General features: G+C 44.7%; 1 protein-coding gene across 1 annotated transcript in view; it reads right to left on the bottom strand.

Moving 5' to 3' along the window:
* LOC132567373 (adenylate cyclase type 10-like) overlaps positions 1-13,393 on the bottom strand; it is a 94,534-nt gene that overhangs the window by 43,432 nt on the left and 37,709 nt on the right. Inside the window, exons 13-19 of the mRNA XM_060233047.1 lie at positions 13,120-13,273; positions 12,498-12,690; positions 11,014-11,100; positions 8,213-8,496; positions 7,425-7,561; positions 4,032-4,157; positions 874-1,080 (exon numbers count right to left, since the gene is read on the bottom strand). Of these exons, the coding sequence (XP_060089030.1) occupies positions 874-1,080; positions 4,032-4,157; positions 7,425-7,561; positions 8,213-8,496; positions 11,014-11,100; positions 12,498-12,690; positions 13,120-13,273 (1,188 nt within the window). The remainder of the gene's footprint in view (positions 1-873; positions 1,081-4,031; positions 4,158-7,424; positions 7,562-8,212; positions 8,497-11,013; positions 11,101-12,497; positions 12,691-13,119; positions 13,274-13,393) is intronic.

The following is a 13,393-nucleotide window of genomic DNA, read 5'->3' on the forward strand; positions in this document are numbered from 1 at the left end:
CTCAACAGTTATAAACACCTGTCTGTAGGACAAAACAGCTATATTTTTGTGACAAACTATTTATTGCATATAGTTGTTCAAAGTTTTCCTCATTCCTGATGCCTTTTCACCTGCCAGGTTTAAAACTTAAATGCCCCTAATAGTCTGATTTGACCATTTCCCTGTGGGAGTGAAATAGAACAGCTTATGTGTTGTGAATTCACCACAGCCTCACATGTACCATATTGAGACATATATCAACAAAGGGCTTTCAGTTTCGCTACATCCTAAAATGGGTCAGACTATATCTATATATATTCTAACATCTGGGGAATAAAGAGAGGGGAAAAGAAGCTGCTTGGCAAAATAAAAAAGGAGTGTGTGTGTGGGTGGGGGGGACATCATACCTGCCTATATAATACCATTCATTTAAGACCAATGAATTTAGCTATCTACGAACACACTTGAAGCTTGCCTTACACTGAATCAGACCATTCATCTAATGGTCAGCATTCTCTTCTCAGACTGGGGCTCTCCAGGGTCTGAGACTTTCACATCACCTACTACCTAATCCTTTTGACTGGAGATGCCAGGGATTGAACGTGGGACTTTCTGCATGCCAAACAAATGCTCTAACACAGAGCTACAGCCCTCCCTTTTTGTTTTATTCTGTCCTTCCACCAAGTAGCTCAGGGAGGTGCATGTGGTTCTCTCCCACCAACATTTTGTCTCCTGTTTCACTTGATATGTACCTACAGGAACTCTTAAGGATCTTCCTGCATAAGAATGCTTTGCACAATTTTCTAAGAACGTACCTACCTAATACTGCCGTAGCTACATTATTAACATATGGGCAGTAGCATGTTTCCTTGGAGAATGGATCCCAATTCCAGCTAGCATTCTGCTCTTTTCCTTCAGAAAAACACTCAAATGTGTGGGATTCCACCAGAGCTGCTAGTGTCTGGTTCATTTTCATCTTGGTCCATTCAGGAAGGATGTGGAGGAGCAATTCTGTGCTGAAAGTCGCACCAATGATAGCTGCACATTTCACTACCATCTGCTCCGAAGGGCTCATGTTGTCTAATTCAGCCAGAGCAATCCCTACCCAAAAGAAAGTCAGGTCAGGCAATGCAGACAGAAAAGCATTTGTGACGTTTAAGAATGCATCAGAATTTCAGCAGCAGTGTTCTAAATACATGATTTTCAACATCAACAACAACAACAAAAGTTACAAGGGAACAGAAGAGCAGTCAGGTTATGCAGATAATATCAAACTTAATTGAATAAACAGCTGAATCATCTGCCTAGAAATGCCTGTGTTCTGGTTTTGTATGTGGCGTCAACATTTGCTAAAAGGGACACAATTTGTGTGTAACTACACTACACCAGCCACCTTCAGCATGAACAAACTTCGTTTGGGGCAGGGGCGCACAGGAGCAGAGCTCTGGGACCTCTAAATTTTATTGTGCTCTTTCTTTCTGACCCTCCCCCCCAATACTTGCTTCTGGGCTCCATTGTTCCAACCCCCTGTAAGAATTTTGCTGAACTCTAAGGTTTCACAAACTGTCTAATATTTCCCCCCACAAGAGATGGGAAAATAACTAAAACATATAAAGCAGACAGATGGAAATCTTCATCATGCCTCTGTGGCCACGTAGGAGAAAGTAATTTTCAACGCATGATATAGGTTTTATTATGACAATTATAATTCCAGAAGCATTTTAAAGTAGATGATGAGCTGAAATAATTTCATATGCCTTCTGGTGATGCCAGGGGTGTGTGGCATATGCAAATGAATTATTCTAATGAGCTCCAGCAACTCTTTTTCTACAAAATGACCCCTGAACAAGAACAATTTAGGATAAAATAACATTTTTAGAAAAGGAGATCTTGTCAGGGTGGGCTGTCCATTTCACTTACTGGGAAAGCTCCTGGTGAGCTACAATTTTGGAAGTCCATTGGCAGCCGTGAGCAAATGGAGTTCAGCCCTAACAATTCTGCCAGTGCCACAGTGGCTGCTTGGGTGAGACCTTTCAACGGCACCGATTGCTCTCTGCTTACCCATTGCCTCATCCCACACTGCTGTCAACTGGGAGAAGGCACAAAGATGTGGGTCTCCACCAGGACATCAGTGGTTGCTGGCTGGGTCACATTTGGTTAGCCCTTGCAAAGCTGGTTTCAGGTAGCCGGCTCCAGGTTGACTCAGCCTTCCATCCTTCCGAGGTTGGTAAAATGAGTACCCAGCTTCTTGGGGGGAAAGTGTAAATGACCCATAAAAAGTCTGCTGTGAAAACGTTGTGAAAGCAACGTCACCCCAGAGTCGAAAACGACTGGTGCTTGCACAGGGGACTACCTTTACCTTTTTTTTGCAAAGGCGTCTTGTTGTATTCACAAAAACCATGCAGCTTTGCTTGCTTTTAACAACCCAGGCAACTCACCAGACATGGTTTCCAAATGCTCCTTCCTTATTTAGTACAAATGCACCTTTCTTCTCCTAGACCAGGGGTGGCGAAACTCTGGCTTGAGAATCACATGTAGCTCTTTCATACATATTATGTGGCTCCCAAAGCCTCCACCGCCCCATTTGCCAGCTAGGAGGACGCATTTGTCTCTTTAAATCACTTATCCAAGACAGGAAAGGAAAGGTCCCCTGTGCAAGCACCAGTCGTTTCTGACTCTGGGGTGGCGTTGCTTTCACAGCGTTTTCACAGCAGACTTTTTATGGGTTGGTTTGCCATTGCCTTCCCCAGTTATCTACACTTTCCCTCCAGCAAGCTGGGTACTCATTTTACCGACCTCGGAAGGATGGAAGGCTGAGTCAACTTCGAGCCGGCTACCTGAAAACCCAGCTTCCACCGGGGATTGAACTCAGGTTGTGAGCAGAGCTTAGGACTGCAGTACTGCAGCTTTAACTCTCTGCACCACGAAGCCAAGACAAGCCAGGCTTTAATTTTGATGTGTGTAGAGTAGCCAGGCAATCTTACAACTGTATGGCACCCAGAAGTTCTAGCTCTTTAAAGTTGTTTTTTTCCCACCTCTATCTCCCGCCCCTCCTTCCTTGCAGCTCCAACATCTGATGTTCATGTTTTCATCTCTCAAACAACTGATGTTTATTCTATGTGGCTCTTATGTTAAGCAAGTTTGGCCACCCCTGTCCTAGACTGAGCTCTGAATAAAACAGTTCTGTAAGCTCTTGGAGAAGATGGATTATCTAAGATAAGGACCCCCTCTGACCCCGTCTACCCTACCAGTTCAGATCATTTTCTCAAGCCTGTCTGTACTCCCATCTACAGAGATGAGATGGAGGGCAACCAGAGACAGGGTTTTCTCTTTGAGCCTCACCTGGCACCTACTTCTTTAGGCATCAGGCCCAAATACTTTTTAAGCCAGGCTTTTAACTGAGGCTTTCCAATAATTAAAGCTGGTTTTATGGTCTGCTTCTAGGCAAATGTATAACTATCATTCAAAATTGCTGGATGTTTTTTATGCCCTGCCTTATTTTTCCACTGAAGGTTTTGTGGCTTGTTTTCACAGTTGTTGTATATTTTTACTGCACTGTTTTAACTTGCGACTGCCTCAAGCAGGTTTCTGGAGAGATGGAAGTTTCAAAATCAATAAGTATCAAAGAAGAGCTACTTTAAGGCAGAACTATTCACAAAAGTCAGCACTGCTGCTGACATGACATTGCTCCATTAAGTTATCCTGTGATTCTCAAGACAAACAGTAACACTTATCCCATGCTTTGGCACCTATTGTATTAGGGGTTTCTCTGTTCCTGCCGGTCAGTGCAATGGTCAGTGCTGTGGCAGGGCAGTGGTGATAACACATGCCACATGGTTAGCATTATGGGTACATGCTGTCAAGTAGGGGAATTCAAGGATATTTTGACATGGCCTTTGTTATTTCCACTAGAGGGGCTTATGCAAGGCCACAAAAACAGCACCCAAGCCTTACCTAATACAGAGAGCTGCTTATACTAGTGTGCTGGTCCTCCAAATACACCTCTGGCCTGTTACCTTAGCAGACCAGGAGTTCACACAAATTAGCCTCACCTTTTAATGTAGGCGGGAGCATTATGTTGTGCAGCTTCACATTCTGCTTGACGGTGCAAATATACTCTTCTTCACTCACATTGTTTTCAAGGGATTTGGAGTTTTGAGGCTTCAGAAGAGCAGTGGCTTTATGGAGGAAGAAAAGGATGAAGCAATGAGGTAACAACCGTTCATAGGATGCTTTCAATATATGTCAAAGCCTCAGCCATAGCAGGGGGAATTGGTACTATAGCAATGGACTACCCTTCTGCTCATGAGAGAGAGATGTTAGATTTTAACTATGTGGAAATCGCAAATAAACAATGCTCTGTGTCAGGCTATGTGCTATGTCAAAGTTTCCAAATTCTGTCCTATAAATTCAGAGTTAAAAGCAATGCAACTGTGCAAGCCTTCCTGTTTTGCATAGTCTTGCTCCATGTGTAATGTTTGCTTTGATGCTCCCAGAATTTGGTTGGAGGAGGTAGGGTGAAGTGTTTTTGCCTCTCCCTCCCATCCTGTGCCTGCCCCGTTTCTTGTGGAGCAGACATGGCCTGGGAGTTCTATGCTTGGAATTCAATGCCCAGTTGTGTGGGGAGAGGTCCCTCAAGCCTGTCCCCATTCATGCCACTTTTCCAACCTGAAATAGCCCTTGGGAGCAGTGTTCCCTCTAAGCAGAGTTAGTTTGAGATAGCTTACTGTTTTTTCTCCTCTGGCTCACATATCTTTGACAACTCAGGAAAAATGGCCCCTGAGCAAATTAATTTATGCAGCAGCTCACAACTTTAATGCCAGTAGCTCACAAAGTAGAAGTTTTGCTCACAAGACTCCACAGCTTAGAGGGAGTACTGCTTGGGAGCCGCTATTTTTTCAATTGTTAAAGCTCATGTGTCGCTCATCAATACATGAAAGTTGCCCAGTAGAGTGAATAGCAGGGTCTTTCGGATCAGGAGAACAGTGCAGGGGCAAAGGCGTAAATCTCCATTCCATATGTGCTGCTATCCAGGTAAAAGTAACACCTCTGGGATTCCCTGATGCCATCAGCTGAGTAGTGGCCATGTCAAGGCATTTCCATTGTGAGACTAGATCTGTCCCAGCTGAGCCTCACAGTCTGCAGCAAATCTACTGAGCTCTGTTATATGGGCCATTTTCACACTAAATGCTTGCTCCATGTTTTCTCTGCTGCCACTCTGCTCCCAGACTGATAGCTTTCCTTTTCTCCCCCCGCCCCCCAATTGTTGCTGAATTGTTAAGCTGGGCTTTCTTTTGCACATTAGTCTATCTACTGAAGTATCACATTTCTGCTAAGGCAGAGCTTTCATTGCCTCAGAGGCAACAATGCTATATCGATACAGGGGGATAATTCCAGGTGGGCAGCTATGTGGGTCTGAAGCAATAGAACAAAGTAGGACTCAAGAAGCACCTTTAAGACCAACAAAGTTTCATTCAGGATGTAAGCTTTCATGTGCATGTACACTTCTTCAGACGAGGGAATGGGGTACTTTACACTCTTAACCCATCAGCTATATACAGCTCACTGTACCCCATTCCCTCGTCTGAAGAAGTATGCATGCATACGAAAGCTTACATTCTGTATAAAGCTTTGTTGGTCTCAAAGGTGCTACTTGACTCCTATTTTGTTCTATAGTGGGATAATGTGAGCCGATGTTCCCAGGAGAACAGAGTTGCATCTGTTCTAGACCTAAAGTTGTGTTTTAAAATAGCCCAGCCTTTCCTTCAAAAACAACAACACAGAAGCAAACCTGTGCAGAATTACCGGGAGCCCTAAAGCAGGAGAGGAGAGCAGTTTGTTCTCTCTCTCACTCACACACACACACACCCTGTAGTGCAGGGGTCCCGAACCCCCGGGCTGTGGATCAGTACCGGTTCGTGGTCTGTTAGCAATCGAGCCGTGAGTTGTTTAATTATTTCATTATATATTACAGTATAGTAATAAGAAGACGACGACATTGGATTTATATCCTGCCCTCCACTCTGAATTTTAGAGTCTCAGAGTGGCTCACAATCTCCTTTACCTTCCTTCCCTACAACAGACACCCTGTGAGGGAGGTGGGGCTGAGAGAGCTCTCCCCAGAAGCTACCCTTTCAAGGACAGCTCTGCGAGAGCTATGGCTGACTTTAGGCCATTCCAGCAGCTGCAAGTGGAGGAGTGGGAAATCAAACCTGGTTCTCCCAGATGAGTCTACACACTTAACCAAACACACCAAACTAATAGAAATAAAGTGCACAATTGTATCATCCCAAAACCATCGCGCTCCCCCCCCCCAACCCCGGTCTGTGGAAAAATTTTCTTCCACAAAACCGGTCCCTGGTGCTAAAATGGTGGGGGACCACTGCCGTAGTGGGTTTACCTGTGGAAGACATTTTCATGGCAAAGAAACTGAATCATTACAAAACCCCACGAATTCTCTTTATTTGCCCTCTTTCACTATCTCCCAGGCTTCAGGCCAGCACTGCCAATTTCTCGGGTAATCAGTGCACAGGGAGAGATAAAAAATGATGGTGCTAGAAAATGGGCAGGACCTTTGATAATGCATTTAAATGTACACAGTCCCCCCAAAACATTTCAAGAGCGATCCATCCAAAAAGACAGGCTCAAAGGCAGTCTGAGAAAAAACAAGGAAAAGTTTGGGTAAAATCAGCACGCGATCGACTGGCAAACTGTACAGACTGTAAGGTCTGGGGGAAACTAATGCAGTATAGAAACTGAGCAGGAGCACAAACTCTGTGCTGTGATGCTGTCCACTGTGAACACCACCATGACCACACCTGCACCACTCCCACCTGCACTGACAGTAGGGTTGCCACGTCCAATTCAAGAAATATCTGGGGACTTTGGGGGTGGAGCCAGGAGATATTGGGGGTGGAGCCAGGAGCAAGGTTGTGACAAGCATAATTGAACTGCAAATGGAGTTCTGGCCATCACATTTAAAGGGATTGCACAGTTTTTAAATGCCTTCCCTCCCTTGGAAATAATGATAGGGGCACCTTTTTGGGGGTTCATAAAATTGTACCCCTTCATTCAATCTTTTTGAAACTTGGAGGGCATTTTGAGGAAAGGCACGAGATGCTATGCTGCAAATTTGGTGTCTCAAAAAACAGCCCCCCCAGAGCCCCCGATTCCAGTGGATCAATTCTCCATTATACCCTATGATATATGGTGGATCAATTCTCCATTATACCCTATGGGAATTGGTCTCCATAGGGAGTAATGGAGTGCCCAGCAGACATTTCCCTCCCCTCCCCTGCTTTCTGATGACCCTGAAGTGGGGGGAGGGCCTCCAAACCGGGAGATCCCCTTCCCCATCTGGGGATTGGCAACCCTAACTGACAGCTTGTCTTTGAAGCATGCCAGTCAGGAAATAGTAATCATGTGAATGGCTAAAAACTACTTACTGAAAAGGCTGTCCCACTCATCCTCACTGTCTTCATCTTGTTCTACTACGTGGTACTGAAGGACACTGTTTACATGGAGGTTGTGGAGAAGTTCCTCACAAAACAATGGGTTTCCATGGCTTCTTTGTACTAAGAACCTAAAACAGCATTTGAGCAACATCTTTTAACAAAACCTGGTCAAAGACAGTCAGAGCTTTTTTGGTAGGAGGAACTCCTTTGCATATTAGGCCACACACCCCGATGTAGCCTTGTAAGCTCTTGGAGGATTGGCTACATGGGGTGGGGTGGGGTGGCCTAATATGTAAAGGAGTTCCTGCTACAAAAAAAACACCCCAAAGCACTTGTGCATACATTGTCTTTTTCCATTTGTACCACTTTGAAAGAACCATACTTACGTGTTATTTCTATATGGTACCTGGCAATTAGAAAAAATTACATGTGTTGGAGGAATATGTTGGAAATTAGAAAAATTGCATGTCTCGTAATGCACTGCCAACAGCACAGATGAAAAGCCATTTCCTTGATTTATGCTTTTCTGTGACATCAGCACTCCCTGCAATGGGTGCTGAACTGCCAATCTGAGTACTGGAGGGGCCAAGTAATTACTTTTTACCCTGGCCTTCCTTCATGTGTTTAGGGTGGCATGCACAGACTTCCCTTCATTTTATCCTCAAATCAACTCCATAGGCTATGAGTGACTGGCCCAGCATCACCCAGATTTCAGTCCCAATCTTCCCCCATTCTACTCTCACAGTGACCAGTAGAGCACATTGTTTTTTCCTACTTACGTCTCAAGTTCCCTGGCGATACTGACCACCCCAAGGTCCTGGCAAGCCTTCTGGGCGATCACCGCAGGAGTCAACTCCTTTAATCTAATGTAAGTGTTTGCCGGACTGCCCAGGATTCGAGCTGCAGCAGAGCACAGCGGTTGTCTCCTTTGGTCAAAAGGAGACAAAGACAAGACCATAAAGATGGGGACATTCAAGACCAATTTATCCAGGAATTCCCAGGAGGCGGAATCGATGAACTGAGCCTCATCAATTACAAAGATAATGGTTTCCTTCTCTGATGCCTAAAAAAGGGAAAGGAAAAAAAAGGAAACAAACCAGAAAACATTTTTTAAAAAGTCACCCAGAATAAGGTGATCCTACAGCCATGGAGTACTTGTCTCCCATTCAGTTAGCACACCAGTCTGCATTCTACCACTTCAGTCAGCAACGCCTGAAACCTTCTTCTAGCCCATGAGGAGTCTCCCTCCAATTTAGGTGATGTTTCCGCAGCTACTTAAGCTGGAGGAAGCCTACTTAGGCAGGAAGAAAGCCTGGGCTGCTGGGAGCCACTGTGGGCCCTTAGACAAAGAATCCATCTGCCCCCCCCCCCCTTCAAGTGACCCTGATCAAAACCAAATATTATTGGCTTGCTGCTACCATCCGTGAATAGAACAATAATTGTTTGTTAGGTAAGAAAGATTAAAGGAAAATGGGCAGGATTATTAAAAAACAGATTTTACTTATTTACACAGTTCATATTGCAATAAGGCAGGGCTTTTTTGTAGCAGGAACTCTTTGCATATTAGGCTACACCCCCACCCCTCCTGATGAAGCTAATCCTCCAAGAGCTTACAGTAGGCCCTGTAAGAAGAGCCCTGTAAGATTTTGGAGGATTGGCTACATCAAGGGTGTGTGGCCTAATATGCAAAGGAGTTCCTGCTACCAAAAAAACCCAATCCCCCCCTGCAATTAGGTATGATGCAACCCCCACCTAAAAAAACCATTTTCAAATAACAACCATCAAGCACATGTCAACATTAAATGAGATGAGACACATTTGAAGAAATCCAGCTCATAGTACTCTGTTCTTGTGGTAGAGACGCTTCCTTATGCAGCTAAGGAAATGGGACAGGGAACAGAGCTGATAAACAGTGGGCTTTGTGCAAGGCAGATTGTGCAAGGAGGAGGACAACAGATGAGGGACCGGCTGCTGCCCAGCAGATCATCACATGAGAGAGAAGGATCACCACATGCTGCCTTCCCAGCATGCACAGTATGCTGGCTGGTTACACAGGCGCAGGAAGGGGGGACAGGCAGAGGAAACTGAACCAATGGCCTAGGGATGCTTGCTTCCAGGTGGGAGTTGGGAACTCCCCAGGATTACATCTCATCCCCTGGAATTACATCTCATCTGTCAGCTCCAGACAACAGGTCAAGTCCAATGTTCCTTCTAAGCTGAGTTAGTGTGAGCTAGCTCACAGATTTTTAGCCTCCAGCTCACACATTTTTGTCTTAGCTCAGGAAGCATGACCCCAGAGCACCCTAATTTATGGAGTAGCTCACAATTTTAATGCCAGTAACTCACAGCTTTAATGCCAGTACCTTACAATGTAGAATTTTTGCTCACAAGGCTCTGCAGCTTAGAGGGAACATTGTGGTCAGGTCCCCTGAGGGAAATTGATGCCTTGAGGGTGGACTCTCTGGAATTGTACCCCATTGAGGTCTCTCTCTTCCCCAAGCTCCATCCCCAAATCTCCAGGAACTTTCCAACCTGGATCTGGCAACCCAACTACCTCACCCGTCCCCTGATGATGATCAGGGGCGACCTGGTTACCCTAGTCCAGCATCTGTCTCTCATTCTTACTCTATGGTGTGTGTGTGTGAGGGAGGGAGGGAGAGGGGGAGAGAGAGAGAGATCAGCTGTAAAGACAGAGCAGAGGCATTTCAGGGGAAAGCTAAACTCTACTGTGTGGTTGGCAGTTGGGAGAGCCCCAGCTGGGGCCCCTCAAGCTGAGTTGAGCCACCTGAATTTTGGCCCCTCAGCTCACCGCTCTCAGCAGCTCTGAGGAAGGCTTCAGCTGACCAAAGCAGTAGGACACATGCCACCTTCTACAAAGAAGATTGCCCATGTTTGTTGGCTTGGAATGTTGCCAGAAGAAGAAAAATGGAAATCCCTACCAGAGCTGGACTCTTATACTCCATCACTTTTTCTCTTTAAAATCTACAGTAGAGAGAACACGTTTTGCCATGCTCAGAGGCCACTGTGGGCATGGAAGCCTATTTTGCAAACAGAAATAGCCTAAAATACTATCAAAGGAGTAAAGAGAGGAGGCCACCAACCCAATTCAGTTCCCCTAGAGAAAATGGCTGCTTTGAAGGATGGACTCTATGGCGTTATACCCTGCTGAGATCTCACCCCTCTCCAAACCCTGCCCTCTCCAAGCTCCACCCCCAAAATCTCCAGGTATTTTCCAACCCATAGCTGGCAACCTTAGTTATAAATATTGATGAAAAAAATAAACAATGGTTGCAGAAATAAAGCCTTACTCACCTCAGCTGCAGTAATACCATTTTGTCCTGCCCAAAATTTAACATCCTAATATCAAGCAGGTAAATGGGAACTTAAATGGCACCATCGTTTCACACAGGGCTTTTTTTTGTAGAAAAAGCCTAGCAGTAGCTAATTTGCATACTAGGCCACACCCCTGATGCCAAGCCAGCCAGAATTGCATTCCTGTGCGTTCCTGCTCAAAAAAAGCCCTGTTAACCAGTGTTGTGTACTTTGCACCCTACCCTACAGGATCAAAATCATTACTTACCTTGAAGAGAATCTTTCCAAGAATTATTTCCATCTCTGCATGCCTCCTTTGCATATCCATTTTTGAAACAACTTCTGAAGTGGGAAACTGATTGGGGGGGGGGGGGGGAGAGAAAAAAACATGCCCACAAACACAACTGATTAATGAGGTGTGGAATCTCTTCTCCCTTGGCTCACTTGGACAATCTTTCCCCCCTAGTTTTCCTGTTGAAAGCTTGAGAAGCAAGTTTATTTAAAACTTAAAAACACATACAACAACTTAATGAAGCACTCTCCTATCCTCTACCAGTTTCCATCAGTTCCTTTCCAATTGAACATCACTTACTTGACAAAGGAGAGGGAGTAGGTGGTTTTGGGAAGGGATGATCAGACACAAATCCCATGCTATCCAGTCTGTGAACTAGAACGAGTGACTTTTCCTGCCAGGCAGCAGGGGACTTAAGTTCCCCTGCCACCTGATTCAATCAGGATTGAGAAGAAACCGCAAAGCCCATGCTCCCTAGGCAGGGGATTATGCTATTGAGCATTCTCCACCTTTGAATCCTGCCTTTCATCCTAGAAGGGAGGCATGTATGTCTCTCAGTTCCTCATTTTATGCTCGCAACAATCCTGTGATTATTTTGAGGGAGGCCCAAGTTCACTCAGGGAGTTCCACCACAGTGTGAAGATTTGAACCAGGGTCTCCCAGATCCTTGTCCAAAACTCTGACCTAGCAGTTCTCAAGTTGTGGGTCGGGACCCAAAAGTGAGCCACAACTCTTGTAGATGGGTCATGGGATCAGAAGGGAAGAAGGCTTTGAGCTGAGATAGGAGGCTTTGAGAGGTCCAATGACAGATTTGGTTTGTTTTGCCATAAAGTACAAAATGGCCATGGAGTACAGTCTGCTCCTCAGAAATGCAGTATAAATTCTAATCCTGAAAAAAATAAATTATATCTTTGTTCAGTTAGTCAGACAGTTAGTCAAAAATTTATTGTGTATAGCCACTGGCTATTACAAAACAGAACACGAACAACAAAGTTTCCAAATAACACCTTAAAAGTTCCCCAGAAAGGCCAACCTCAAGAAGTTACAGCATATGATATCAGTTTTAAACAATATAATATTCCTTCAATATACAGGGAGCGGGGGAGGGGGGAGTGGTGTGGAGTTACTTTATAAGCAAGCCCCATAAATTACAGTAAGTATAAAAGTGGTTCTACAGATAAAGTTGAGAAGCAAGCCTCACTTCAAAAAGTTTGAAAAGCAGTGCTCTTAACAGTACACCCACAGCCCACTGCCAAATATTTCCATGGGACAACAGCCTTTGTCTGTGTAAGCTGAACTTAGCATTCAGCCTAATGTGGACAGAGTCACCACTAGATGTTTCATGTTGAGTACTGGAAAGGGCTTTTCTGTCGTTTTACTTAGTGACGATCACTATATCTTAGCTATTGTGCTGTTGTTTGCATTCCCACCATTACTGCACACTTAAGCTACTTCTTTACCTTAACGTAAAAGAAGCTGTTGAAGAGGCAAAAATAGGATTCCTCCACTGCCCCACGGATGTTGTGCTGAAGGATGTGCTGCCTGGAATCAAAGGATTTGCAGGTATCGATTCCCAAGAACATAGCCATGAGGATCCGGATGGTGAAGAAGCTCTGTGACAAATTTATCTTCGTTAGCTCCGTAGCCACAACCCTACCCAGGACACAGAATAAAGTGAACTGTCATCTGAGGGAGTACAAGATGATACGGCAAAAGAGGATCATAATACAACCCTTAGTCTAAGGTATGGAGGCTGAAGACATACCAGATTCAAGAAGGAGAGTTTGGAGAAACTGAAGAAAAACCCATGCAAGAACATCTAACACGCGACCCCTGTAGTATCACCCATCTTGCTTGAAAGGGTAATTAAACTTCTGGGAAATGAATGTCTTCTTTTTGACCCAGGTTTATTAGCAATAGAATAATTAACAGGCATTCTCACATTCTGACATGTTAGTGTTAACAGTGATGTTGTGCTACGGACAAGGATCTGCGGGGGGGGGGGGGGGAGAGGGCAACAGTCTGAGTGGGTTTTTAGTGTGGTTGGGCGTATGTAAAAAAGGGAGATTAAAATACACTCACTTTTGGCCTTCTGCTTGCCCTAAGTACGCAATTTCACTCATTAACTGGCTTTTCCCATATCCCAAGTGACCTTCATACATTAAGACGTGGCTTTTTTGGATGATTTTAAATTTTTCCACCAAGTCTTCAAAGAAATCAGTCTCTCTCTTCCTACCTGGGGAGAAACAATAACATAGGTGAGATGTCATGAAAAAGCAACATACTTCGAATTCCTCCCCTCCAAATGAAGACACAATTCTCAATAAGATTAAACTAGGGTTTCATTCATGGTCAG

Source organism: Heteronotia binoei, chromosome 2 (genome assembly GCF_032191835.1).
Source record: "Heteronotia binoei isolate CCM8104 ecotype False Entrance Well chromosome 2, APGP_CSIRO_Hbin_v1, whole genome shotgun sequence".
NCBI lineage: Eukaryota > Metazoa > Chordata > Lepidosauria > Squamata > Gekkonidae > Heteronotia > Heteronotia binoei.